The 21,857-nt window shown below is 36.1% G+C and overlaps 1 protein-coding gene across 1 annotated transcript in view; it reads left to right on the top strand.

Moving 5' to 3' along the window:
- The window catches only part of LOC150078848 (mdm2-binding protein-like), a 162,582-nt gene that overhangs the window by 17,245 nt on the left and 123,480 nt on the right, over positions 1–21,857 (top strand). The window contains exons 2-5 of the mRNA XM_090382857.1: positions 4,280–4,407; positions 6,381–6,442; positions 9,279–9,336; positions 15,159–15,363. Coding sequence (XP_090238983.1) covers positions 4,280–4,407; positions 6,381–6,442; positions 9,279–9,336; positions 15,159–15,363 — 453 coding nt within the window. The remainder of the gene's footprint in view (positions 1–4,279; positions 4,408–6,380; positions 6,443–9,278; positions 9,337–15,158; positions 15,364–21,857) is intronic.

The following is a 21,857-nucleotide window of genomic DNA, read 5'->3' as shown; positions in this document are numbered from 1 at the left end:
GCACCATGTGCTCTGATGAGCTTTCTCCAAAAACCATTAGTTCTTGAAAATAAAACACCTCTATAATTTTTCAGGCATGCACCATTGATTTTTTTTTTTTTTTTTTCCTTACATGTTTTATTGACCTAGTAACAATTATTATTTGTTATTCATTTTATGGCACCACTTTCAAATTGTAAACTAGTATTCCTTCACTATGACGGGACGTCTATATTTTTATACATCATCACATATATACAGGAATACCTCGCATAGCACGGTTAATTCGTGCCAAAAATATACCGCACTGATCGAGGTATTATTAGTATGTATTTTAATGTAATGCGTTCCAACAATTTGATTATATGGGTTGAGTTGCAAAAATATATGGGTGTTTGTTTACTATAAATTGATGCACACAAAGTTCTTGCAAAAAAAGAAACTAAAGTGATAAAAATGAAAAATACTAGTAAGTACAGTACAAATGATTTTTATTTTGAAAAATAACTAATCAGCTTTGTTTGCACAGTTTTTTTATTATTTTTATCTGCATACATCTCTTTATAACATCGAATGTCATTTTGCAACTCGTGCCTTACTTTCATACCTCGTTTGATGTTTGGATCTAGAAGAACACTCAGCGCCATTACATTTCTTCTTTCCACTCATATTTGCATATAGAGGCGTAACGTTTTTAAAAAATAATCTTTAATAAAAATATTTGAAAAAGATTTGTACGGCTTACGCATAGTCAATGCCTCACCGCTTGGAATCTAGTGTTTACTAATGTATGAATGCTAGCAGAGTCTGTATATAATGTGAGTTGCGACAACAGTCAGCGTGGCCTTGAATCCATAACGCATTGGCCTACGTGCTGGCATAATACATACATATGAAATGTATTGGTGTCTAATGCAGTTAATTTTTTTTCAATTTGTAAACCACGCTGTTCGAAACCGCGCTATGTGAGGTATTCCTGTGTGTGTGTGTGTGTGTGTGTGTGTGTGTGTGTGTGTGTGTGTGTGTGTGTGTGTGTGTGTGTGTGTGTGTGTGTGTGTGTGTGTGTGTGTGTGTAGTATGAATCAGAGCTGTACTACTCAATATGTTCTACGTTGATAATAATATTAGTAAAATAATAAGAGGAGTTTACCTCAATATAGTATGTAGAACACTTCCGTATGATACCCTCCAGAAATTAAAAGGGAAAAAACGAAAAAATTGACAACTTACCGGTACATTAGAGTAAAATATAAATAATTAAATAATCAATTTAACACAATTCAAATCAATTAAAAAATTAAATTGATTATTTAATTATTTATATTTTACTCTAATGTACCGGTAGGTTGTCGGTTTTTTTTTTCGTTTTTTCCGTTTTTGGAGGGTATCATACGGAAGTGTTCTACGTACTATATTGAGGTAAACTCCTCTTATCATTTTACTAATATATATTTTTTTTTTTTTTTTTTATGAAACCCCCAAACAAGAGAGGTATTGGAACCTATAGTTAGTACATTTTATTAATGTTCAGTGGTAGTCCAATACACAATTGTAAAGGGAAAGATAAACAAAAAAAAAAAAAACTGAAAAGGTACAGTTTTTGAGTAAAATATATTTGAACCGAGGAAAGTATCTGCTTTTTTTTTTTTTTTTTTTGGTAGTTGTTGGCGCATCAGCTTCTGTGGCCATAATGAACCTCCCAAGGCTTTTGCAGTACTTTGATCCAAGCCCGAGGCAGGATTGGAACCCATGACCTTTGGGTTGCCAGGCAGGCACTTTACCCACCCAGCTAGCCCGGTCGGCTTTTTTTATGAAAACCCCAAACAAGAGAGGTATTAGAACATATAGTACTTAGTACTGTGCTTGGGTTGGAGGTTGAGAAGATGAAAGAAGATATTTGTTGACATTAGACTTGAACTTCTGTAGTCTGTAATTTTCAGGAAATACGTACGAAGGAAAGTTGTTCCAGAAAACGGCTGTTGAATGAATAAATGAGGAAGATGAAAAGTTGGTTCTGTGAGTTTGAAATTGAACAGTAAATGGATGTTGGCTGGTGGCAGCACGTGTTTGAACTGTTTTGAAAGAGGGAGCGGGAATAATAGAAGCCAATTCAGAAGAACAGTGCCCATGGAAGTATCTGTAGAAAAGGCATGCAGCAGAAACAGCACATCTATGAGACAGCGAGTGGAGAGACTTTGTTAGAGAGGAGTCATTAATTAACCTAATGTTGGCTGGTGGCAGCACGTGTTTGAACTGTTTTGAAAGAGGGAGCGGGAATAATAGAAGCCAATTCAGAAGAACAGTGCCCATGGAAGTATCTGTAGAAAAGGCATGCAGCAGAAACAGCACATCTATGAGACAGCGAGTGGAGAGACTCTGTTAGAGAGGAGTCATTAATTAACCTAACTGCCCTCTTCTGAATGGAATCTCGAAGCCTGAGAGAGGTTTTGTGGACACCAGCCCAAATGTGGGAACAATATTCCATGGTAGGGCAGATTTGCGATTTGTACAGAGTCAACAGCTGTTTGGAAGAAGAAAAGTAACGCCGAGAGCAAAAGAGAAAACCAAGTTTTTTAGATGCAGAGGAAGCAATATTTGTAATGTGCTTTTGCCAAGAGAGATTAGAAGTCAGGGTAATCCCCAAAAGAGATATATTGTCTTGCCTAGAAATCGAGTATCACTAAAGATAAGCATAGGAGCAGAAGAATCCTTTTTTTGAGATATAAGACAAGACTGTTTTAGAAGGATTGAAATCAACTAAGTTGTCTTTGCCGCACTGTAGGATTACCAGGAGATCGACATTTAAGGAACTGGTAGTGGATATTCGAAAAGTTGAAGCTGATTTTTTTTTTTTTTTTTTTGTTGGCTCATCGGCTTCTGTGGCCATATTGCACCTCTGAAAGGTTTTGTATTTTTCTACTCTGATCCAAGCCCGAGGCGGGATTCAAACCCACGACCTTTGGGTTGCCAGGCAGGCACTTTACTCACCTGTCTAGCCTGGTCGGCTTGAAGCTGATTGAGCAGGGCAGGTTTTCTCAAAATGGAAAGTGGAATGCAATTTGCTATCATCGGCAGAACTGCTGATAGGATTTCCAGTCAACGGAAGAAGGTCATTAATATACAAGAGGAAAAGAGTGGGGGGGGGTAGAATTGAACCTTGAGAGACACCAGCATTAGTGAAGTTAGAAGATAGAGAGCCATCTACCATCTTGTTTAGAAGACATTTATGCCAAACACGATCGAAAGCCTTTGAGATGTCAAGAGCAACTCTTTGTGTTTCACCAAACTTTTCTATTGAATTTGTCCATAAATAAGTAACATAAGCCAGAATATCACCAGTGGATCGACACTGATGGAATCCATACTGGTGATTGTTGATCAGACAGAAGGCTTCTAGGTAGTTTAACAGTTGGCAGTTAATTGATTTCTCCATTACTTTAGAAAGAGTAGAAGTAATTGTGATGGGACGATAATTGGATAGGAGGGATTTGTCACCCTTTTTAGGAACTGACTGGATATGAGCAAATTTCCAAGAAGGAAAAGCACCTTTGGAATAAGGTGCTTTTGGAATAAGAGTTTGGAAACTAGACACCTTAGAAGAGATTTGATTTAGGTGTTTAAGGCTCTGAGAGGCATCAGTAAAATGAATGAGGACAAAATTTTCAAGATTATAAATGATGCTAAAACTAGGGGACATAAATTCAAGTTACAGGGGGAAATGTTTAGATTGGACTGCAGGAAGTTTTATTTTAGCCAGCGAGTTATAAATTACTGGAATAAGTTGCCTTCATGGGTGGTAGAGGCCGACACTTTGGGGAAATTCAAAGGTCATCTGGATAGTAGTCTCGGGTAAGGGAAGCGCATAGGATGATAGGTTTAATTTCCTTTTTTTTTTATTAATTATTATTATTTAGTTATTTATTTTATTTTATTTTATTTATTTTTTTATCATTGTTTTGTTCGGATTTTTTTTTTTTTTTTTTTGGCTGGTGCAGCATAAGCCATAGGCTTTCTTGCACCATGCGGCCGTTACTAAGAAAGTGAAAAAAGGTGGCAAAGAACAGGAGTAAGTTCAGGAGCACAGGTGTTTTGAGAACAAGTGGAGAAATACCATCAGGTAAACAATTATTTGGCTGATAAATAAACAAACAAGTAAACAGATAAACTTCTACTGAAGTTCTGTCTACCTGCTGTCATTTTAGGGACCTTTATTGTATATCTTGAAATTATTATTTTTTTTATTATATTCTTAATTTTCTTAATTATATTCTTACAAACTTCTTCAATATTTTACTTTCAGAATATTGAATGGAAAGAAACTGAATTTGATAAAATAGAAGGATGTTCATCACCCATTGATACTCAATGGACTTCATTGTTTCAAGAGCAACAATATTCCTGCTGTGATGATATTACACCAGTTTCAGCGTAAGTGTTTATGATTTTGTCTTTGTTGGCATACTCACAGAAGTCTCCATAAGCATTTATTAGGTCTCTGTTTAATCCAGATTTAGAATTAGCACATGATACCTTTATAAAATATCATAAAATTTTATTATTACCTAGTTGCCAACTCTGTTGATTTATGGTGGAGTTTGGGTCCTCCCCAATTTTTCTGTTCACCATGCTAACATAATGTTTCTCCTCTTTTTCACAAAAAAAAAAAAAAAAAAATTAAACAAATTCTGTAAATTTATGAATGAAATTTCATTACATATAATATATGGAACATGCAGAGCAAAATATTATTTGTTAATGTGTATAAGTTTAATCTGTGTTAGATATACAAGGTGTGATCAAAAGTTGGGACTGACTTAGTAATGCACGAATCACCCATTTGTCTGAATTTAGTCTTTTAATTATTCAGCCTCTTTAGCCGAGTGGTCAGGGGCGGGAGTGCAGTAGCACACACACTCTTTGAGTAGACCAGGGTTCAAACCTCTGACTGCTGAATACAGTCAATCTGCCAACCCGCCAGACCAGCATGACAAATTATGGTCCATTTCCCTCAGCATGAATTGTTGAGGAGGCTTCCATCCTGCAGTGGGTTGATAATGGCTGCACTTTACCTTTTTACCAAATAGACTGTTTTATGTGCATTGTGATATTTTAAAATGAGCGATTCTACTGAGCAGCAAACGAGCATCAAATTTTGTTTCTAATTAGGCGAAAATATTAAAAACAGCTTTCAGTGAGGATGCTATGTGTCGTTTGAAAACTTTTAAGTGGTTTGAAAAGCTTAAAAAAAGGTCACTTGTCCATTGAAAGTGATCCTCATTCTGGCTCCCTTCAACTTCAAAGACTGATGATTCAATCACTTGTGACCTGATCGAGTGTAATCAGTGCCTAACTATCTGGGAAGTTGCTAGTGAAATTGGTAGAATGCAAAGCATTTCCAGTCAATCAGCTTTGTTTCTTGTTTCTTCTGTTAATATTAGTGATGAATCACTAGTGTATTTATTTACACATAATTCAATTTATCAACTGCTGGATCTGAACTCCAGAGAATTTCAGCTTTTTTAAATTTATCAGACAATAATGTATGATAGATGCAATCTCCTATTTCCAAGAATTTTTGTGTTACCATCTATTAAAACTGTCTACTGTTAATTGAAAATTGCTGATTCAATATTCCTTAAAAGACTTGAAGTTTTTAAAGGGGGGGGATCATTTTCTTGGGAATGAAGGACAAGTTCTAGTGAGAAATGTGTAAGTCCTCACTCACATTTGCTTGTCAACAACAATATACACTCTGATTTAAAAAAAAATATATCACTATATGCACCTGGTATAATTTTACACCAGAGGTTCAGGGGAATTTTAGGCATTTTCCATGAAACAAATTGCACATTATAGATGAAAATACAGTAATCCGGTATGCTTAAAAAATTGTTACATTTAGGTTAATAGATGCCTTTCAGGCAATTGAACAGATGGTGTTAATACATCAGACTAATTTTTTTTTGTGTTACAGTTGAGAATCACTACTCTGGAGCTTTGGTAATTACACCTTGAACTTTGTTAATGGTTTCTTGTTAATATAGTTCAAGTGAAATCCAAGAGATTGTTTTATTATCCATTACAGTATTCATTGTTTCTTTAGCCAAATGTTATAATTTCTGCATTCTGTAGTTCAAATCATATATCAGTAACTGTTATTATGTTATGTAAGATTAGTCTTTCCAGAGTTAGTGTAGTGCATTAAATGTTTTAACTACTAAATTCGCTTAGTATTGTCTCTCTTTAATTCATATTTCCAAACAATTAATGAACATATTTGGCTTTAACAGAATAAGAGTAAGCACTTAAGCTAAAGCTATGAAATTTTTTTAAATCATAACTTTTTTTTGTGTTTATCTGCACAATACACAATTTTTATTATACACAATTTTTTCATCTAGTGAAGTGTCTGGTTTTTTAGCCCAATCTATCCATAATCTCTCTGATCAGTTTCCTACCCCAGGTAAGTGCATATTTTGTAATTTCTTTGTAGTTCTACACTTCAGTTTTTCCTAAACTGTAATATTTCAAATAAAGTAAATTAAATTTGATAGAAATAGTATCAATCACAGATAACACTGAACAACCAGTTTTGGGTCCTATCTTGTTACAGACATGAAAGTAAGTTTACTTTATAGATTTTGGGGTGCTGCTAAACACTGAAATAGTGCTTAAAATGGAAGATTGGCTCTTGTTTTCGAAAAAAGAAAAAGTAGTTTTTATATTTACACAAGGCATTTTTTATTTATATGGCAGTAAGATGTAGCTACGAACATACCTGTATCAAACTTAGGACATTTTTTGCCTTTCGCTTGTATTCAGCTTTGAGAGCATCCCTTTTCACCATCCAACAATAATCGGCTAGGTAAACATGGTGGCACTCCATTTGCTTTTGTATCTTTGTTCCATCGCTGTGATGTCTTGATGGAACCACTCACCATGTTCGTCGCTGACAGCACCATAGTTTGGTGGGAAGAAATCCAGGAGTAAGTACCAGAAATGCATCTTCAATGACATGTTGCATCCAATTTTTTCATAAGAAGTAATGAGATCTTCTAAAAGCTGTCTGTAGTTGATGGCTTTAACATTTCCTAGAAAACCAGTTGAAACATTTTGAAAGGCTTTCCACGCTGATTTCTTGTTATCACTAAGGACACATTCGAACTGTTCATCTTTGGGAAGTTGTCTTATTTGTGGACCAATGAAAATGCCTGCCTTAATCTTCTCTGTACTAAGTCTTGGGAATTTCTCTTGCAACTATGTGAATACAGGACCGTTCACCTCCAAAGCCTTCACGAAATTTTTAGTAGCTCCAGTTTGATGTGGAGTGGTGGAAGCAAAACTTTATTTGGATCTGCCAGAGGTTCGAATGCTGTGTTCTTCATTCCAGGTGTTAATGGTTTTCATTGAGGCCAAGGCGCCTCCGTAGCCAGGTGGGAAGGAGCAGCAGTGCGTAGCACACGCTTCTTGATTAGACCGGGGTTCGAGCCCGTCACCACCAAATACGGAGGATGCGGAAAGGTTAAGGAATGACCACCGCATATCCTGGAGTAATATGGCCTTAGTTGCTAATGCTCCTAAAAACCAAACAACAACAACAACAACAACATTGAGGCCAACTCCTCTTCTCCTAGTCCATATCTTCGGCACGACTATTCCACTCACAGAGAAAGCAACAATACTTAGCCTAACCCTTTTATAGTCCTAATAAAATGACGATTACTTTTAAATCACCACATATCTGCCACTCATACTTCTGGTAGTGTATACCTAAGAGGATGTTCTCCATGTTTGCATATGTCTCTTTTTTGTGGACGGCATACGCGAGAGGTATTGAAGCAGCATATTTCCATTGTGTAATAACACAGCAGCTAATCTTAGCAGCATCTATAAATAGTCATCATTCTTCGGGAACATGCTTCGTGTTTATTGCTGCCATTAGACCATCAACATCCGTACAAACAGTGAGTTCACCTTCTGTTTGATAGAATTTATCATAATCTTTATTTCTAGTACAAAATGTTGTCACTGTCACAGAATGATCTAGAAGATTCCACTATTGTAGCCTTAAGGCCAAAAGCTCTGCCTTATTCTTTGGCAGTTCGAGTTCCATGATAAGGTCATTAAGCTCACTTTCTGTGATCTTATGTGGTTCAGAAGGATAAAGATTTAGACAAAATGGTGGATCCCTTGACATAGACTACTGCTGTACTTCTTCATGTATATCAAGTTGATGTTCATCAGTGTCTTCATCAGAGTGTGCAGAAAAACAGTTGGGTGGTTCAGGTATAGATAGTACTTCACCGTGAGGCATGGGATGAATTGCAGATGATATATTTGGGTATGTCGCTGTCCACTTTTTCTTCATTATCATCCCTTTTCTAATAGGAGGCACCATACAGAAGTAACAGTCTGTGACATGATTCGTTGGCTTCCTCCATATCATGGGCACTGCGAAGGTCATAAAACGTCCCTTTCAATTCACTCATGTGTTGAGTTTTGATGAACAAGTAATGCAGCATTTATGTGGAGCCCAGTTCTGTCCTGGTCACCTACTTTACACCCAAAGTAGAAGAAATAGGCATTTTTTATGGCTCGATTTAAGGGACGCTTTCTTGAAGTTAATGTGACTTCTCCATATGTGTAACAGAAGTCATCCGGACTATTTACACAATTACAGGGCATATTAATCTTAGACGACACAAATACTGCACAAAAAGTAGGAATCTCACAGAGAACAACCATTAACTAAGAATAAATCACCCAGTACCTAGGCGTATTCAAGGATTACTGCAACAGAGTTGAAGACTCATTTGAGGTGACCACAACTTATCATGTGATGAGAGTGTGGTGGTACCGAAACTGCGGTGTTGTCATGAGTTTTGCAGAGAGGTGTAGTGGATAATGTAGAGTAACTTGCTAATATAAGACCCCAACTGTAATTCGAAAACAAGAGCCAATCAATGGTGATTTTTGTATTCAGCAACATAAAATTAGTCAAGATTGGGTATTTTTGTTTTCATAATATTTTATGTGTTGACCAGTGTAAACTTAAAAGACTGTGAAAAAAATTAAGATGCCATAATCTCCACTTGTTTTATTATTGGAATTCAGATTTTAATTAAAAAATTGAGACTTAAGGGCTTTTCACTTTGTTTGGGGTGTGTGTGTGTGTGTGGAGGGTTGCAACAGCTATAGAGAATAATAATGAATAATAAATTATGAAAAATTAGATTCACAGAAGCTAATCATATCCTGTATTTTATTTTTGTATTTATTTGCTCTTTGTCTTGATATAGGAACATTCCTGATTGATGTAATTATTGATGGGGCATTATTATTAGGATTAAAACTAAGGTAAGCTTGCCATGAAAAGTTGCTAATTATGTGCACCTGTATATATAGTGTAGTAGTAGAACAGAATTAAATATAGATCCTGATAGTTTTTATTCATGCCAGTATGTATGGTGCATGTACTTGATCTTTCTGCTGACATGAGACAATTTAATAAGGTAGTATTAAAATATTTTAATTCAAAATTACACATTGCCTTTTTTTTAAAAAAGTGTTTGAATAAAAATATTATTCCAAATTTGCAAAAATCAGTATAAAAATAGAGTTCTGGAAGTTTTCCTGCATCATTAAATATGCTATTTTTAAGCAAGAGTTGAAAAATTGTGTGTTAAGAAAACCAAATTACATAATGATCTGCATAACTTCAAATTACAGAATTAAGGAATAGAATGGATACCAGCGAGTGTCATTTTAATATTAATAGATTAGCAGAACAAATTTCGGCATTACAGGACATAATAGAGAAATTAAATGAATGGAAATGATGCTTTATGTGGGGTGAAAAAGAGTCAACTCATGACATAAAGAAGAGAGGATTTAGGGAAAAGCCAAATATTGTCAATTTGTCATCAAAAAGTATTGATTCATATCATTTACTTGTATTGAAAAAGCAATTAAACTCTAATATTAGGCCAAAGCAATAATTGATTAAAGAGGAATTGAATTACAAGCAGAATTGAAGAACTATACAGAAAGATCTTAAATTTTCTGTGAAATGAATATCATTAACATCAAAATTATAAACAAGTTTAATGTTAGTAAATCAGAACTAATTTATTCAAGAACTGAAAAATGACAATAACATTATTATAGAACAAACAGAAACATTGACTAACAGATTAATGATAGCCGCAGGCAGAGGTGAAAATAATTCTTGCACTGTTTCTATTGGAACAAGCAACAACAGCCTTGAAAGCAAAGTTTGGAGGTTTTGAGGACTGCTGGGAGTCATCATGAAACAAGTAAATTTATGGGCCGTGTTAAGGTAACTAAGAGTAAGAACAGTTGTATATATACTTGGTGCACCAATGCTAGGAGCATAGTAAATGTGATGTGCTGGTCAAGACATCAAATGCAGACATTGTTGGAATATCAGAAATGTGGTGTCACTCAAATATAAAAGATGCAGAATTTGAATATGGAGAGAACATTGTATACAGAAAGGACAAATGTCAAATGTGTCTAAAGTGCTTTGTGGCAGATGCAGGGTTCTCCCCATTGACTGCTGTAGCATCTGAGAGTTTGGCGTAAGCCAAGCTGGTCGTATGTGTGTTGTGTGGTATGTGTCAGTTTGGTGCAGTGTGACCAGCTCCTGGCATCTGGGAGCATCCAACACCCGGCCGGATGCTTCCTGCCTCCCATCCTTTGCCATGTGGAAGCATGCCAGGTTGTGCCATGTACTCTACCCCAGTTAAAAAAAAAAAAAAAAAAAAAAAAAAAAAAAAAATAGCAGAACAGAGTGGAGAGATAGCTGAAGAAGTTTTGGGTTTGGGTGGGGGGGACCAGATAGGAAGCTGGGGTTGTAAGTAGAAGGCTTCTCTGAAAACAGAAGTGAGAAGGATGAGGTAAAAGTATTTTAGGAACAGTAGGAGGATCCCACACCGGTAGCACCCAAAAGGAGCCGGGCGTCCCTGTCATCTGAGGATTGCTGGCAGGCTCCCAACCCAGACTAGGCCAAGGTCAGCAGTTGATAATTACCACCACAGCTGAAAACCAGATGGGATCAGCTTAATCCCACCACAGAAGGGATCAGCATCTAGTTTCCATCTCTGTTCAGAAGTTAGTCTAGTATCCACCGGGGAGGAAGGGTTCCCTGGCCATCAAGTCTTCGTCAGGGGTCTTCTTTGGTTGTCATGTTCCCACCCCAGAAGGGGTCAGCAGGTTGTATTTCTACATGCAACTGGAAGTTAGCATATGATCCTGCCAGGTGGAAAGGCCCCAGCCAGCATGTTTTGATCCGGATTGTGGTCATGTCCAGTGGAGTTTGTCATCAGAAAAGTCTTAGTAATGAAAGGCTTCTCTTGAACACCTTACTTGCAAAATTGCTGTATGCTGCAAAATTTTGTTTTGTTTCTATTATTTTGTTCTTGACCCCTTTGTAGGTTGCCTACTTCAATCTCAAGTGTGAACCGCAGGTCTGTATAATGCAGGTAATCAAACATGTGATCTGAAGTCTCTCTGGCTGCATGGGTAGTTTGGTGTGGGAGCCAGATAGGATAGGAGGCGGGGTGGTTGTGCTGTTGGTTAAGAAGTACATAAAATCTAAGGCAGTGCATCCAGTTGACATGGGCAGCCAGTGCAGTGTTGAGTGCACTGGCTGCCCATTGTCAACTTTGGTGTGACATAAGCACTGGGAAAGCAAAAATGAGGGTAAGAGTGTGTTATAGGACTAATGACACTGAGTACAGCGAACAACAGTACGAAGAAATTGAATGTGCTAGTAAATCAGAATGTCTTATAATGGGAGATTTTAACTTTACAGATATTGACTGTAACTTTTGGGTTGGTCACTCACAGACTAGCAAGACTTGTGGATTTATTGGATGACTTTTTTCTACAGCAGCATGTTAGAAAGGCAAAAAGAGGAAGTAATACTCTTGATCTGATTATCAGCAGTGATTATTCGTGCATTAAGAGTCTGCAGATAAAAGAACCACTAGATGGCAGTGATCACAATGTATTGAATTGTGGCGCCTCCATAGCCAGGTGGGCAGGAGCGGCAGTGCGTAGCACACGCTTCTTGATTAGACCGGGGTTCGAGCCCATGACCTCCAAATACGAAGGATGTGGAAAGGTCAGGGAATGACCACCACATATCCCCAGAGCAATATGGCCTTAGTTGCTAATGCTCCTAAAAAAAACCAAATAACAAGTATTGAATTGTGATTTACTTAAAGATGTAAAAAAGGTAAAGTGCAGCCATTATCAACCCACTGCAGGATGGAAGCCTCCTCAACAATTCATGCTGAGGAAAAATGGACCATAATCTGCCACGCTGGTCCAGTGCGGGTTGGCAGATCGACCGTATTCAGCAGTCAGGGGCTTGAACCCCGGTCTACTCAAAGAGCGTGTGCTATTGCACTACCACTCCTGACCACTCGGCTACGGGCAAGTTGTTGCTATGGATAAAGGGTTGGTTGAGTGGGAGAAGACAGAGAGTGGTAATCAGTGGACACTGCTCTTCGTGGACTAATGTTATTAGTGGATTTCCCCAGGATTTGTTGTTGGGCCCATTGTTGTGTTCTGCATTTATCAGTGATATTGAGAAGTTATATCAGGCTTGATGTCAAGGTTTGCAGATGATACGGAGGTTGGGAGGGTTGTTAATGACAGTATGCTACTGCAACAGGATCTGGAAAAGTTGGGCAGATGGGCTGAGAGGTGGCAACTGAAGTTTAACATTGACAAATGCAAAGTACTGCATATAGGTAGCAGTAACCCCAGAGAAATGTACCAACTGTGTGGTATTATATTCAGGGTAGTGGAGTGCAGTCAGATATGAAGTTTTCTGAGTAGTGCAGACAGGCTGCCAGAGCATGTCATGGGGTCTTATCAGTGATATACAGGAATTTTGCTAGCAAGGATAACAAGGTGATTATCCCTTTTTATAAAGCAATGGTCATGCCATACTTTGAATACTGTGTACAGGTCTGAAGGCCTCATTTTAAGAAGGATGTAGAGCTACTGGAATGAGTACAGAGAATGGCAATGAGATTAGTTCTGCAAATTGCAGCATCTGGAAACTAGGCACTTGCGAGGTGATCTGATTGAGGTGTATAAGGCCTTGAATAGTTTGAGCAAGCTCATTGCTGATGGGATTCTTCCTCTTGCTCAGATTACGCACCTGGGGGGGGGGGCATAAATTCAAATTGAGGAAAGACAACTGTAGAATAGATGTGTAGAAATTTGCCTTTAGCCAGTGGGTGGTTGATTGCTGGAACATCTATCATTGTGGAAGTTGATAGTTTAAATAAATTCAAGGGAGAATTGGACAAACGTTTGGAGCAGATGGATGAGTGGAATTGGAAGTTTTTTTGGTTAATATTGTATAAATTTGCTTTCTTGCATCATATGTCTGTACTAATGCTAATGACCATCAAGGGTGAAAAGAAGGATTTTTGCTTTTGTAAAGGTGACTGCAGTGTTCTCAAGCAGATTTTAAATTCTATATAGTGGGACCAACTAATGTTACCATCAGCAGTTCCTAAATCGGAAGCCTTCAAGAAATTAAGCGTAGAAGATACTAGGCTTCATACAAACTAAGAAATACTGGTCAAAGTTTAGGCTTAAATGAGTGTCGGATGAACTGAAGAGACTTGTGGTAGAGAAGAAAATTTCACGGGCTGCATATAAATTATCAGTCAACTCAGAAGCTTATGGTAGATATAAACTAGTCTATTTAAGTCAGAAAGGGGGTTAATGAAGAGAAGGCAGATTACTAGAAATCTTTGGCAAAGGATGCAAAGAAAAACAGCAAAGACTTCATTAATTATGTAATCACTAGAAGGAAGTAGATGAATCAAATTAGTCCACTTGATATCGATGGTTCAACTGTTGATGATCCTGCTCAGGTTGCTGACAAACTGAATGAGTATTTTGCATCTACATTCACATATAAGAAATTCTTTAGGGAATGGAATGCCAGAACAGAGAGCTAAATAATTTTGTAATAACTGAGAGGAAAGAGGAAGAGAAATTTGTTGAAGTTAAACATAAGAAAGGCACCTGAGGTAGATGGGATACATCCAATTATATTAAGGAAGGCAGCAAAGGAAGTAACAAACCTTTAACCATAATTTTGATCACATCCTTGGATTCGGGGTATGTGCCTACAGACTGGGATGTGCAATTGTATCTCCAGTTCACAAAGGGGGATCAAAAAGTGACAGGAGTAATCACAGACCTGTTAGTCTAACTACTCTTCCTGGGAAAATAATGGAGTCACTTGGAAAAGAAGTAATGCAGGATAATCTAGACAAAGCTACAGTTATACTCCAGACATAGATGTGGTCACAAAGGAACTGGATGTAAAAAATAATTTTGATTTCATATACAGCAGACTCGATTAACTGGGATCGGATTAACCGGGACGCTTCAAGACTCACTCCAAATTTAAAAAAAAAAAAAAATTAACCAGAAATCATAAAATTCAAGTAATAACTAGAATTGGTATAAACAGATATTTTGCAAGTCATAAATAAGCGACAAGTGGCATTATAAGTCTTCATTGGGAGATTAGTGTACCTATTATCTTGCAATTCCCACTGTCTTCGCACCTGCCGCTCAAAAAAAAATAAAAAGAAAAAAGTAAAATGTTTAGTTTGTTTTAGTGCGTTGCATCAATTGTTGTGTTCCGTTGCAGTGCAAAAAGACAATTTTTTTTTTTTTTTTTTTTTTTTTTTTTTTTTTTAAGAGCTGTATTACATGAAAAGAATGCTGAAAAAGTGCTATACTGCAAAGAGTTAAAATTCAAATAACTGTTCCGAACTGTTATTTAAGACTTTTCTTCACCCTTAGTTTGGATGCTAGAATACACCCAGAATTTTTTTGCACATTTGAAACATCCTGTATAAGATTGAACCCCCACCCACCCAGAAAAACAAAATAATAACTAATTAAGACATTAGTAAAGTATCAAGATATAATCCCCTGCCTATAAAGTGAGCCCATCCCTCACACAGGTACATTTTCCATTTTTGTGGTTTATTATATTTCTAAATAACCATACACTTAACTATATATTCAAGTGAAAGTTGCTAATTTTATGTTATTTCAGTCTAGAGGTATTATCTCTTACATATTCTTAATGCTCATCTTTAATCTAGTAATCATGCAGAACTTTTTGATGCTCTTTATCGGCTCGTTGTGTGGCATGTAGCAACAGTGACAATTCTGATTAGCAGTGGTGAATCACAAGCAGAATTCAAAGAATGGAAAGAACAGCTGTCTGCTGATATTAAGATTAATGATGATTCCAAAAGCTCAGCTGCAACGTTTTGGAGAGGTGATATTCAAATTGGTGGTGCCTGGGTATGTTAAATGCAGTTTTTTTGACTCAGATATTTAATGAAATTATCATTCTTTAGAATTTCTTTGGATTTCTACTAATTGCAATTTTACTTTAAAAGTTACAATAAATAAAAATTAATATATTAAAGGCTATTATTGTATTATATTATCCAGTATCTATGTTGGTGGGGGGATGTAGTTTGCTGGTTGCATAAATGGTGATTGCCTGTTGGATGAGCCAGGCCCATCATAACACTGCACTTTTTCTTTCTTTCTTTCTTTTTTTTTTTTTTTTTTTTTAATTAAAGATTTGGAAGGTTAAAAATAATTATTATTTTTTTTTTTTTTTTTGCTGCTTTATACAGAACAAATCAAATATAAATAGCATTAGTTTCTAATGAGGGAAAATGTTTTTATTTTATTTTATTTATTTTATTTTTTTTTGATATTTGGGTGCAAAAGCGAAAAAAAATTAGATGCAGGCAGAAATTTTAAGCATTATTACATTTCTATTGAACTATTTAAAAATAATAATACCATTACTTTTAAAATGATTTTATGAAAACTTAATAAAAGTAATGGCACATGCACAGTGAAACTACATTTTAAAACTTTACAATATTTATAATACATTTCAAAATATATTTGAAAGTATTACTAGAGTAAATAAAATCATGAATATTATAAGAGAATAATAATTTAATATCAGTTACAAAATCAACAGGAGTTTACTGGGAATTTTTATGGCATTCCTCTTTCTATATTTTTGAACATTTTATTAATGTTCAATAGTAGTCCAATACACAATTGTAAAGGGAAAGATAAACAAAAAAAAAAAACTGAGAAGGTACAGTTTTTGAGTAAAATATATTTGAACCGAGGAAAGTATCTGCTTATGAAGCTCCAGAGAAAGTGCAAAAACATAAATATTCTCTGCTGCTGCATTTTCACATTTTTAGCTAGCTACTTTCATAATTTTTAAAAGGAATTCTATAATTCACTTTACAATAGCCATACAGTCCCTATGCAGTGTAATGCAAGAACTTGGAACAAAGAAAACTTTGAAAATTAATTTTAAAAAAATAATTAACTACAAAAATATTGCCCACTTTGTTTTCTGCTTCATTATGTAACATAATCAAGTTTTGTAAAATACCATTATTGAGAAACTGCCTTTTTTGAGTGCGAATGGGAAAAAAATAATTGTGTTTTTTGTTTTCCCTTGTTATTTCACACTTGTTCTCATATTTATAACGTAATACAAAAGTACTCTTTGGGCACTTTCAAATGAAAAAAGTGTAATCAAGGTTCTACATTTTAAAGTCAAGTAGACTTTGAAAATTGGCATGACTTCAAAAGTTAAAAGGAACCTTTTTTTAAATGGTCATAAATGATAAAAAAAATTGCACAAGAAAAAAAAAAAATTAGTACACCTCACATATTTTTTTTTTTAATAAAATCGGCGATGGTTAGACAAAATCCGCTTCTTGATTTTTTTTTTTTTTTTTTTTTTTGAATTATAACTGTTATGTAATACAATAACTAATAGATTTTTGTAACTTTTTATGGATTCTGTTTGCCTTGTGCTTGAAGAGCTTAAAGATTGAAAGGAGTTGTGCAAAGAGTCATTAATCATGTTACTGGATTATTTGGTACCTTGCCATTTTTAACATTTATTAATGATATTGATATAGCTATTTCAAGTTTGGTGTCTAAGTTTAGTAATAATACAGAGGAGCACGGAATGGTTAAGGCCATTGAACAGGGTATTCCACTTCAACAGCTAGGTAAACTAGGTGAATGGGGCTGAAAATAGTATTTGAGATTTAAAATTGATAAATACATGGTACTGCTTTAATGTCTTTAAATGAGATATTTTATTCACAAGAAATACTCTATTCTAACATTTTATACCCTACAATAAATATTTTAATAACTGAACATTGCATTACCTTACAAATCCTTGTTCACATGCACAATGAGTAAGAACAAGAATTGCAAATTTGCCCTTCTCATACTGCTGGCATCGTATTGTAAGAGGCATTTCTAATCCAAAGTCTGAGATTCTCACAGCCTGTTGTTCTCTGGCAATACCCTCCCCCAACACACACACACACACACACTCTCCATTAAACCCTGCTTAATTTTAATGTTGTTAATTATTCTTGTATATTATGTCTTCTGTTATAATATGGTGTTGGATCGTTGAACAAACTGTCCATTTTATTAATAAGATTACAGATCACCAGAAAACTACTTTTTATAGATTCTTTTTGTTTCTTTGCTAGTGCCTTTTAGCTAGGCCCCAAGTGCCATGCAATAGTTTCCACACAATCTCTCTAGTGCGACATACTAGCATCTTTCTAGTTCTAGTACTAGCTTTCGTAGACCCTCTACCACTTGCAGTGTTACTGCTCATAATGTTACTGCTTCCCCCACTAGCAATATACACTGTTTACTTCTTCTGATCACTTGGTCACTGGTTGGCACTACTGTCTCCATGTGGCAGGGCCAGAAGCTTTTGAAGGGGAAAGTTATCCTCCAGAACTAAGGGAGCAACCATGGGCTTCACACACCAGATATCATCTGGACCTGTGGATCATTCTTACTCATTTACTGGCAAAAGAAAGAGACAAATAAGAATGCTTTTCTGCTCCTCCTCCTGATCATAGTGTCACTAACAGACAGCCTGTCAGAAAACTGTCTCCCTCTGTCATAAAAAGATGTCTGGAGCACACAGCTGGTTTCTCAAAAATGGTTTGCCATCTAAGATCTGGCGAGCTGCTAGTAGAAACCATGTATCATCGACATTCAAAGTAACTTGTGAAAATGACAGTACCTCAAAAAAGCATTATCAGAGAATGGGATCTGCTACACAGCCCAGAGGAAAAAATTGCACATGAACTGAAGACTCAAAATGTTACACAGGTCAAAAGAATGCATAATGAAAAAGAGGGAACACTTGTCCCAACATTCTCATACTCACCTTTAATACCCTGACTCCACAAAAATCCACGAAAGCAGGATACCTAAACTGTCAGGTACAACCATACGTCCCCAATTGAATTAGATGTTACAAGTGCTAAAATTTAGCCACTCCCAAACAGTGTGTAGAGGAATAACTATGAGTACCACCTGCAGCCTGAAGAAACACTCCCATAACAAATGCAACAAAGAATCTCTATGTTGCCCTAGCTGTAAAGGAGATCACTCTGCTTTCTCCCAAGATTGCACCCTGTAGAAAAGAGAAAAGCAAATTCAAAAATATGACAGAATACTAAGTCACATACCAGGAAGCTAAAAAGCATATTCTGCTACTATCCACCACACAAATCTGTGCAGGAAGCTAAAAAGCATATTCTGCTACTATCCACCACAAAAATCTGTGCAGCTGCAAGTATAGTAGCACAAAAACCAAAATAATTGAAAGCATTTGAAATGCAAATTGATCTCTGTTTCTCCAAGCATCTCAATAGCAGACTGGACACAAATACTCCTTTCCAAACTAACAAAAATCAGATCAAATAAATAACACACTAATTATAATCTCACCTAATGCTGAATTCTCAATACAAGTGGCCAAAACCTCCAAAATTCTCAAAGTAACAGAAAAAGTACAATATAATATAAATGTCATGAACAAAGATGACAGAGATCAAGGTGAAGCTGTTCTTAAGCTTCATGCAGCTGATGACATGGACGCTCGCTGTCGAGTGTCCATATCATCATCATCTTCTCTTCATTCCAATCAAAAAGAGAATGGTATAAAAAGATAACACAAAGTCATTGGAAACAACAAGAACTAAGCCTAAGTAATTACACAATACTTCAATAGGATCATCTTGGTCTCCAAAGCAATATTGATGACATTAAAGATCTTCATGCCTACAGTCCTGCTGCCATATGTTTACAAGAAACTAACCTAACCCCATAAATAAATATTTCAGTGAAGCACTGTAATATATACAATAAGATCGGATAAACACAATGACTGCACTCAGAAATGTAGCTTTAGGTTTTCCAAAGAAGGTTACGCATAACAAAATGCTTGCAAATGGATGCACTCTGCATAAATTTAACGAGTGGTTTGTACAGGTCATAAACAATGCTTTGGGATTAATTTCCTTGATTTTAGATTGGGCCCAGAATTCCTTCCAAATATATCCAACCCCAAACATCCCTAGAAGCAGTTGTAGTACGTGTCGTATCAGGAATTACAATTACCATAGTCCCACTTTACCTTCCACCAAACTGTTCCCTTGTATACCAAAAATTAGAAGACCTAGTGAATCATTTGCCTTCTAATTTTACCTTCTTGGGGATTTCAATCAGTATCACCCTTTATGGAGATCTCTTCACCTAGACAAAAGGGAAAGATGATTTAAAAGCTCTTAGATGAGCAAAACCTAACACTCTTAAACATAAGTTCTCATACTCATGTGCTGTTACTGACAGGAACAAGTTCAGCAATAGACCTCACCATCTGCTCACCAACCTTGTTTCAACTTCTCGATCGGTCAGTTTCATATGATCCATGTAACAATGACCACTACCCAATCATTTTCAGAATATTGATGAACGATGCACAACAAATGGAAATTTCCCAAAGAAAACTGGGCATGGGTCATTCCCATGCAACACTAGGTCAAGAATTCATAATGTACTTCACTGTTGAAAGCACAGTTAAGTATGTCAGAAATCAGCAAAAAAAGAGAAAAAGAGCAATTCTGAAATCTCCTCACCACTACCAATCTCATAATATAAAAAAAGGCAAGAGCTAAAGCCCATTATATCACATGGAAATGCCAGAAAGACTCCTTGATGCTTTTTTCCAGTAAAAATACTAGAAGCACCAACACTGGAGTAGACTGGGATAAAATTAGACAAATATCTGGTAGATATCCAACACCTCCAGTCGTAATGAACTGGAAAGGACAAGATATAACTGAACCAGAAGAAATTGCAAATGCAATAGGAGATTCTTTTGCAGAACATTCAGCCACATCTTCATGTGATACAGTCTTCCTAAAATCAAAAGTTATAAACTTGATTTTCATACAACTCAACATATATCATACAATCAACCTTTCACCTTTAGAGAGGTACAGAAAGCCTTAGCTAAAACAAAACAGTGCAGCAGGTGCTGTTGGAATTAATTATCCAGTGATAAAGCACCTTGGTGAAAATTCTTACATAGTCTTTCTCCTGTATAACAGAATCTACATTGAAGATACATATTCTGACAGTTGGCAACATTCGATTGTACTGGCCTTTCTTGAAACCTGGGATAGATTACACAAATCCAAATTGCCCCCAGTAGTTGTCTTGGAAAAATCTTAGAAAGAATGATAAACAATCATCTAATGTAGTCTCTTGAGACATAATCTTCTCAGTCCTAGTCAATATGATTTATTTCTGAAACTGTTGAAACATATTTATATGTGGACCACTTCACTACTTCATGTGACTCACACAATATGCACACCATAGAGAGACAATTGCAAGGTGCTATAAATAAAATAAAGACATGGGCCACCTATATCAGATTTCAGTACAGAGAGCTGCAATACCCTTCTACAGAAAATGCTGGTTGCTCCCTGATCCTGAATTACAAATAGATAACCAAGTAATTCCACTTAAACATAGTGTCTGACTTCTCGAACTAAACATGGATGATAAACTAAGTTTCCTTGAACACATAAAATACCTGCTAAAGCACATAAAATTTCTTGAGCACATAAAATATCTGTTTAAAGAAATTAAATATTCTAAGGGCAATATCTTCCATGAAATGGGACTGAGATTGCTTTTCACTGCTGCACATATACCTGGCCATGATAAGATCTAGGTTAGACATGGAGCTCCCATCTATAATTCTGCTAGAAAAAGTGTATTAAAATGAATAGTTCTATCCATCATAGCACATTGCATCATGATCCTTTCAAATTCCACCAGTAAACCTGTGAAGATTTCCAAACCAACTGGTATCTGACTAAAGGAGTTGCTTGCAGAATGGAATATAAACATGGGTAGAATCCTCCAAGATGATTCCCTATCCCACCCACTGTGAGAAATCAGCTGTGACATGGATCTTACACAATAGGAAAATATCTAAAAACAACATATCAGACAGCTACACCTGCATACTGTATGTAATACTCCCACTACATGCATCTATACACCAATGGCTCTAAAACAGACAGACAAACAGTAGGAGTTGCAGTAGTCCTACCAATTGATACAATTTCTTAGTTTTTCCCAGTAGAATGCAGTATATATACTGCTCAACTGTTTGTAATATTGCTAATGCTTTAATGCACATTGATGCATATCACCTTGCAAAAAGTATTGTCTTCACAGAGTTTTTAAGTGCCGTATATACTTTGCAGTGAGAAGACCGTTCCTCCTACCCACACTTAAAATTCTCTCATATTTATCTCATCTTAGCGATAAACAGCAACTTGTTAGATTCTGCCGTATTTAAGGACATTATGAAAGTACAGGTAAAGAGCAGG

The sequence above is a fragment of the Mastigoproctus giganteus genome, chromosome 10 (genome assembly GCF_048544385.1).
Source record: "Mastigoproctus giganteus isolate SK-2022 chromosome 10, ASM4854438v1, whole genome shotgun sequence".
NCBI classification, from domain to species: domain Eukaryota; kingdom Metazoa; phylum Arthropoda; class Arachnida; order Uropygi; family Thelyphonidae; genus Mastigoproctus; species Mastigoproctus giganteus.
This window is presented reverse-complemented; position numbering and strand designations above follow the sequence as displayed.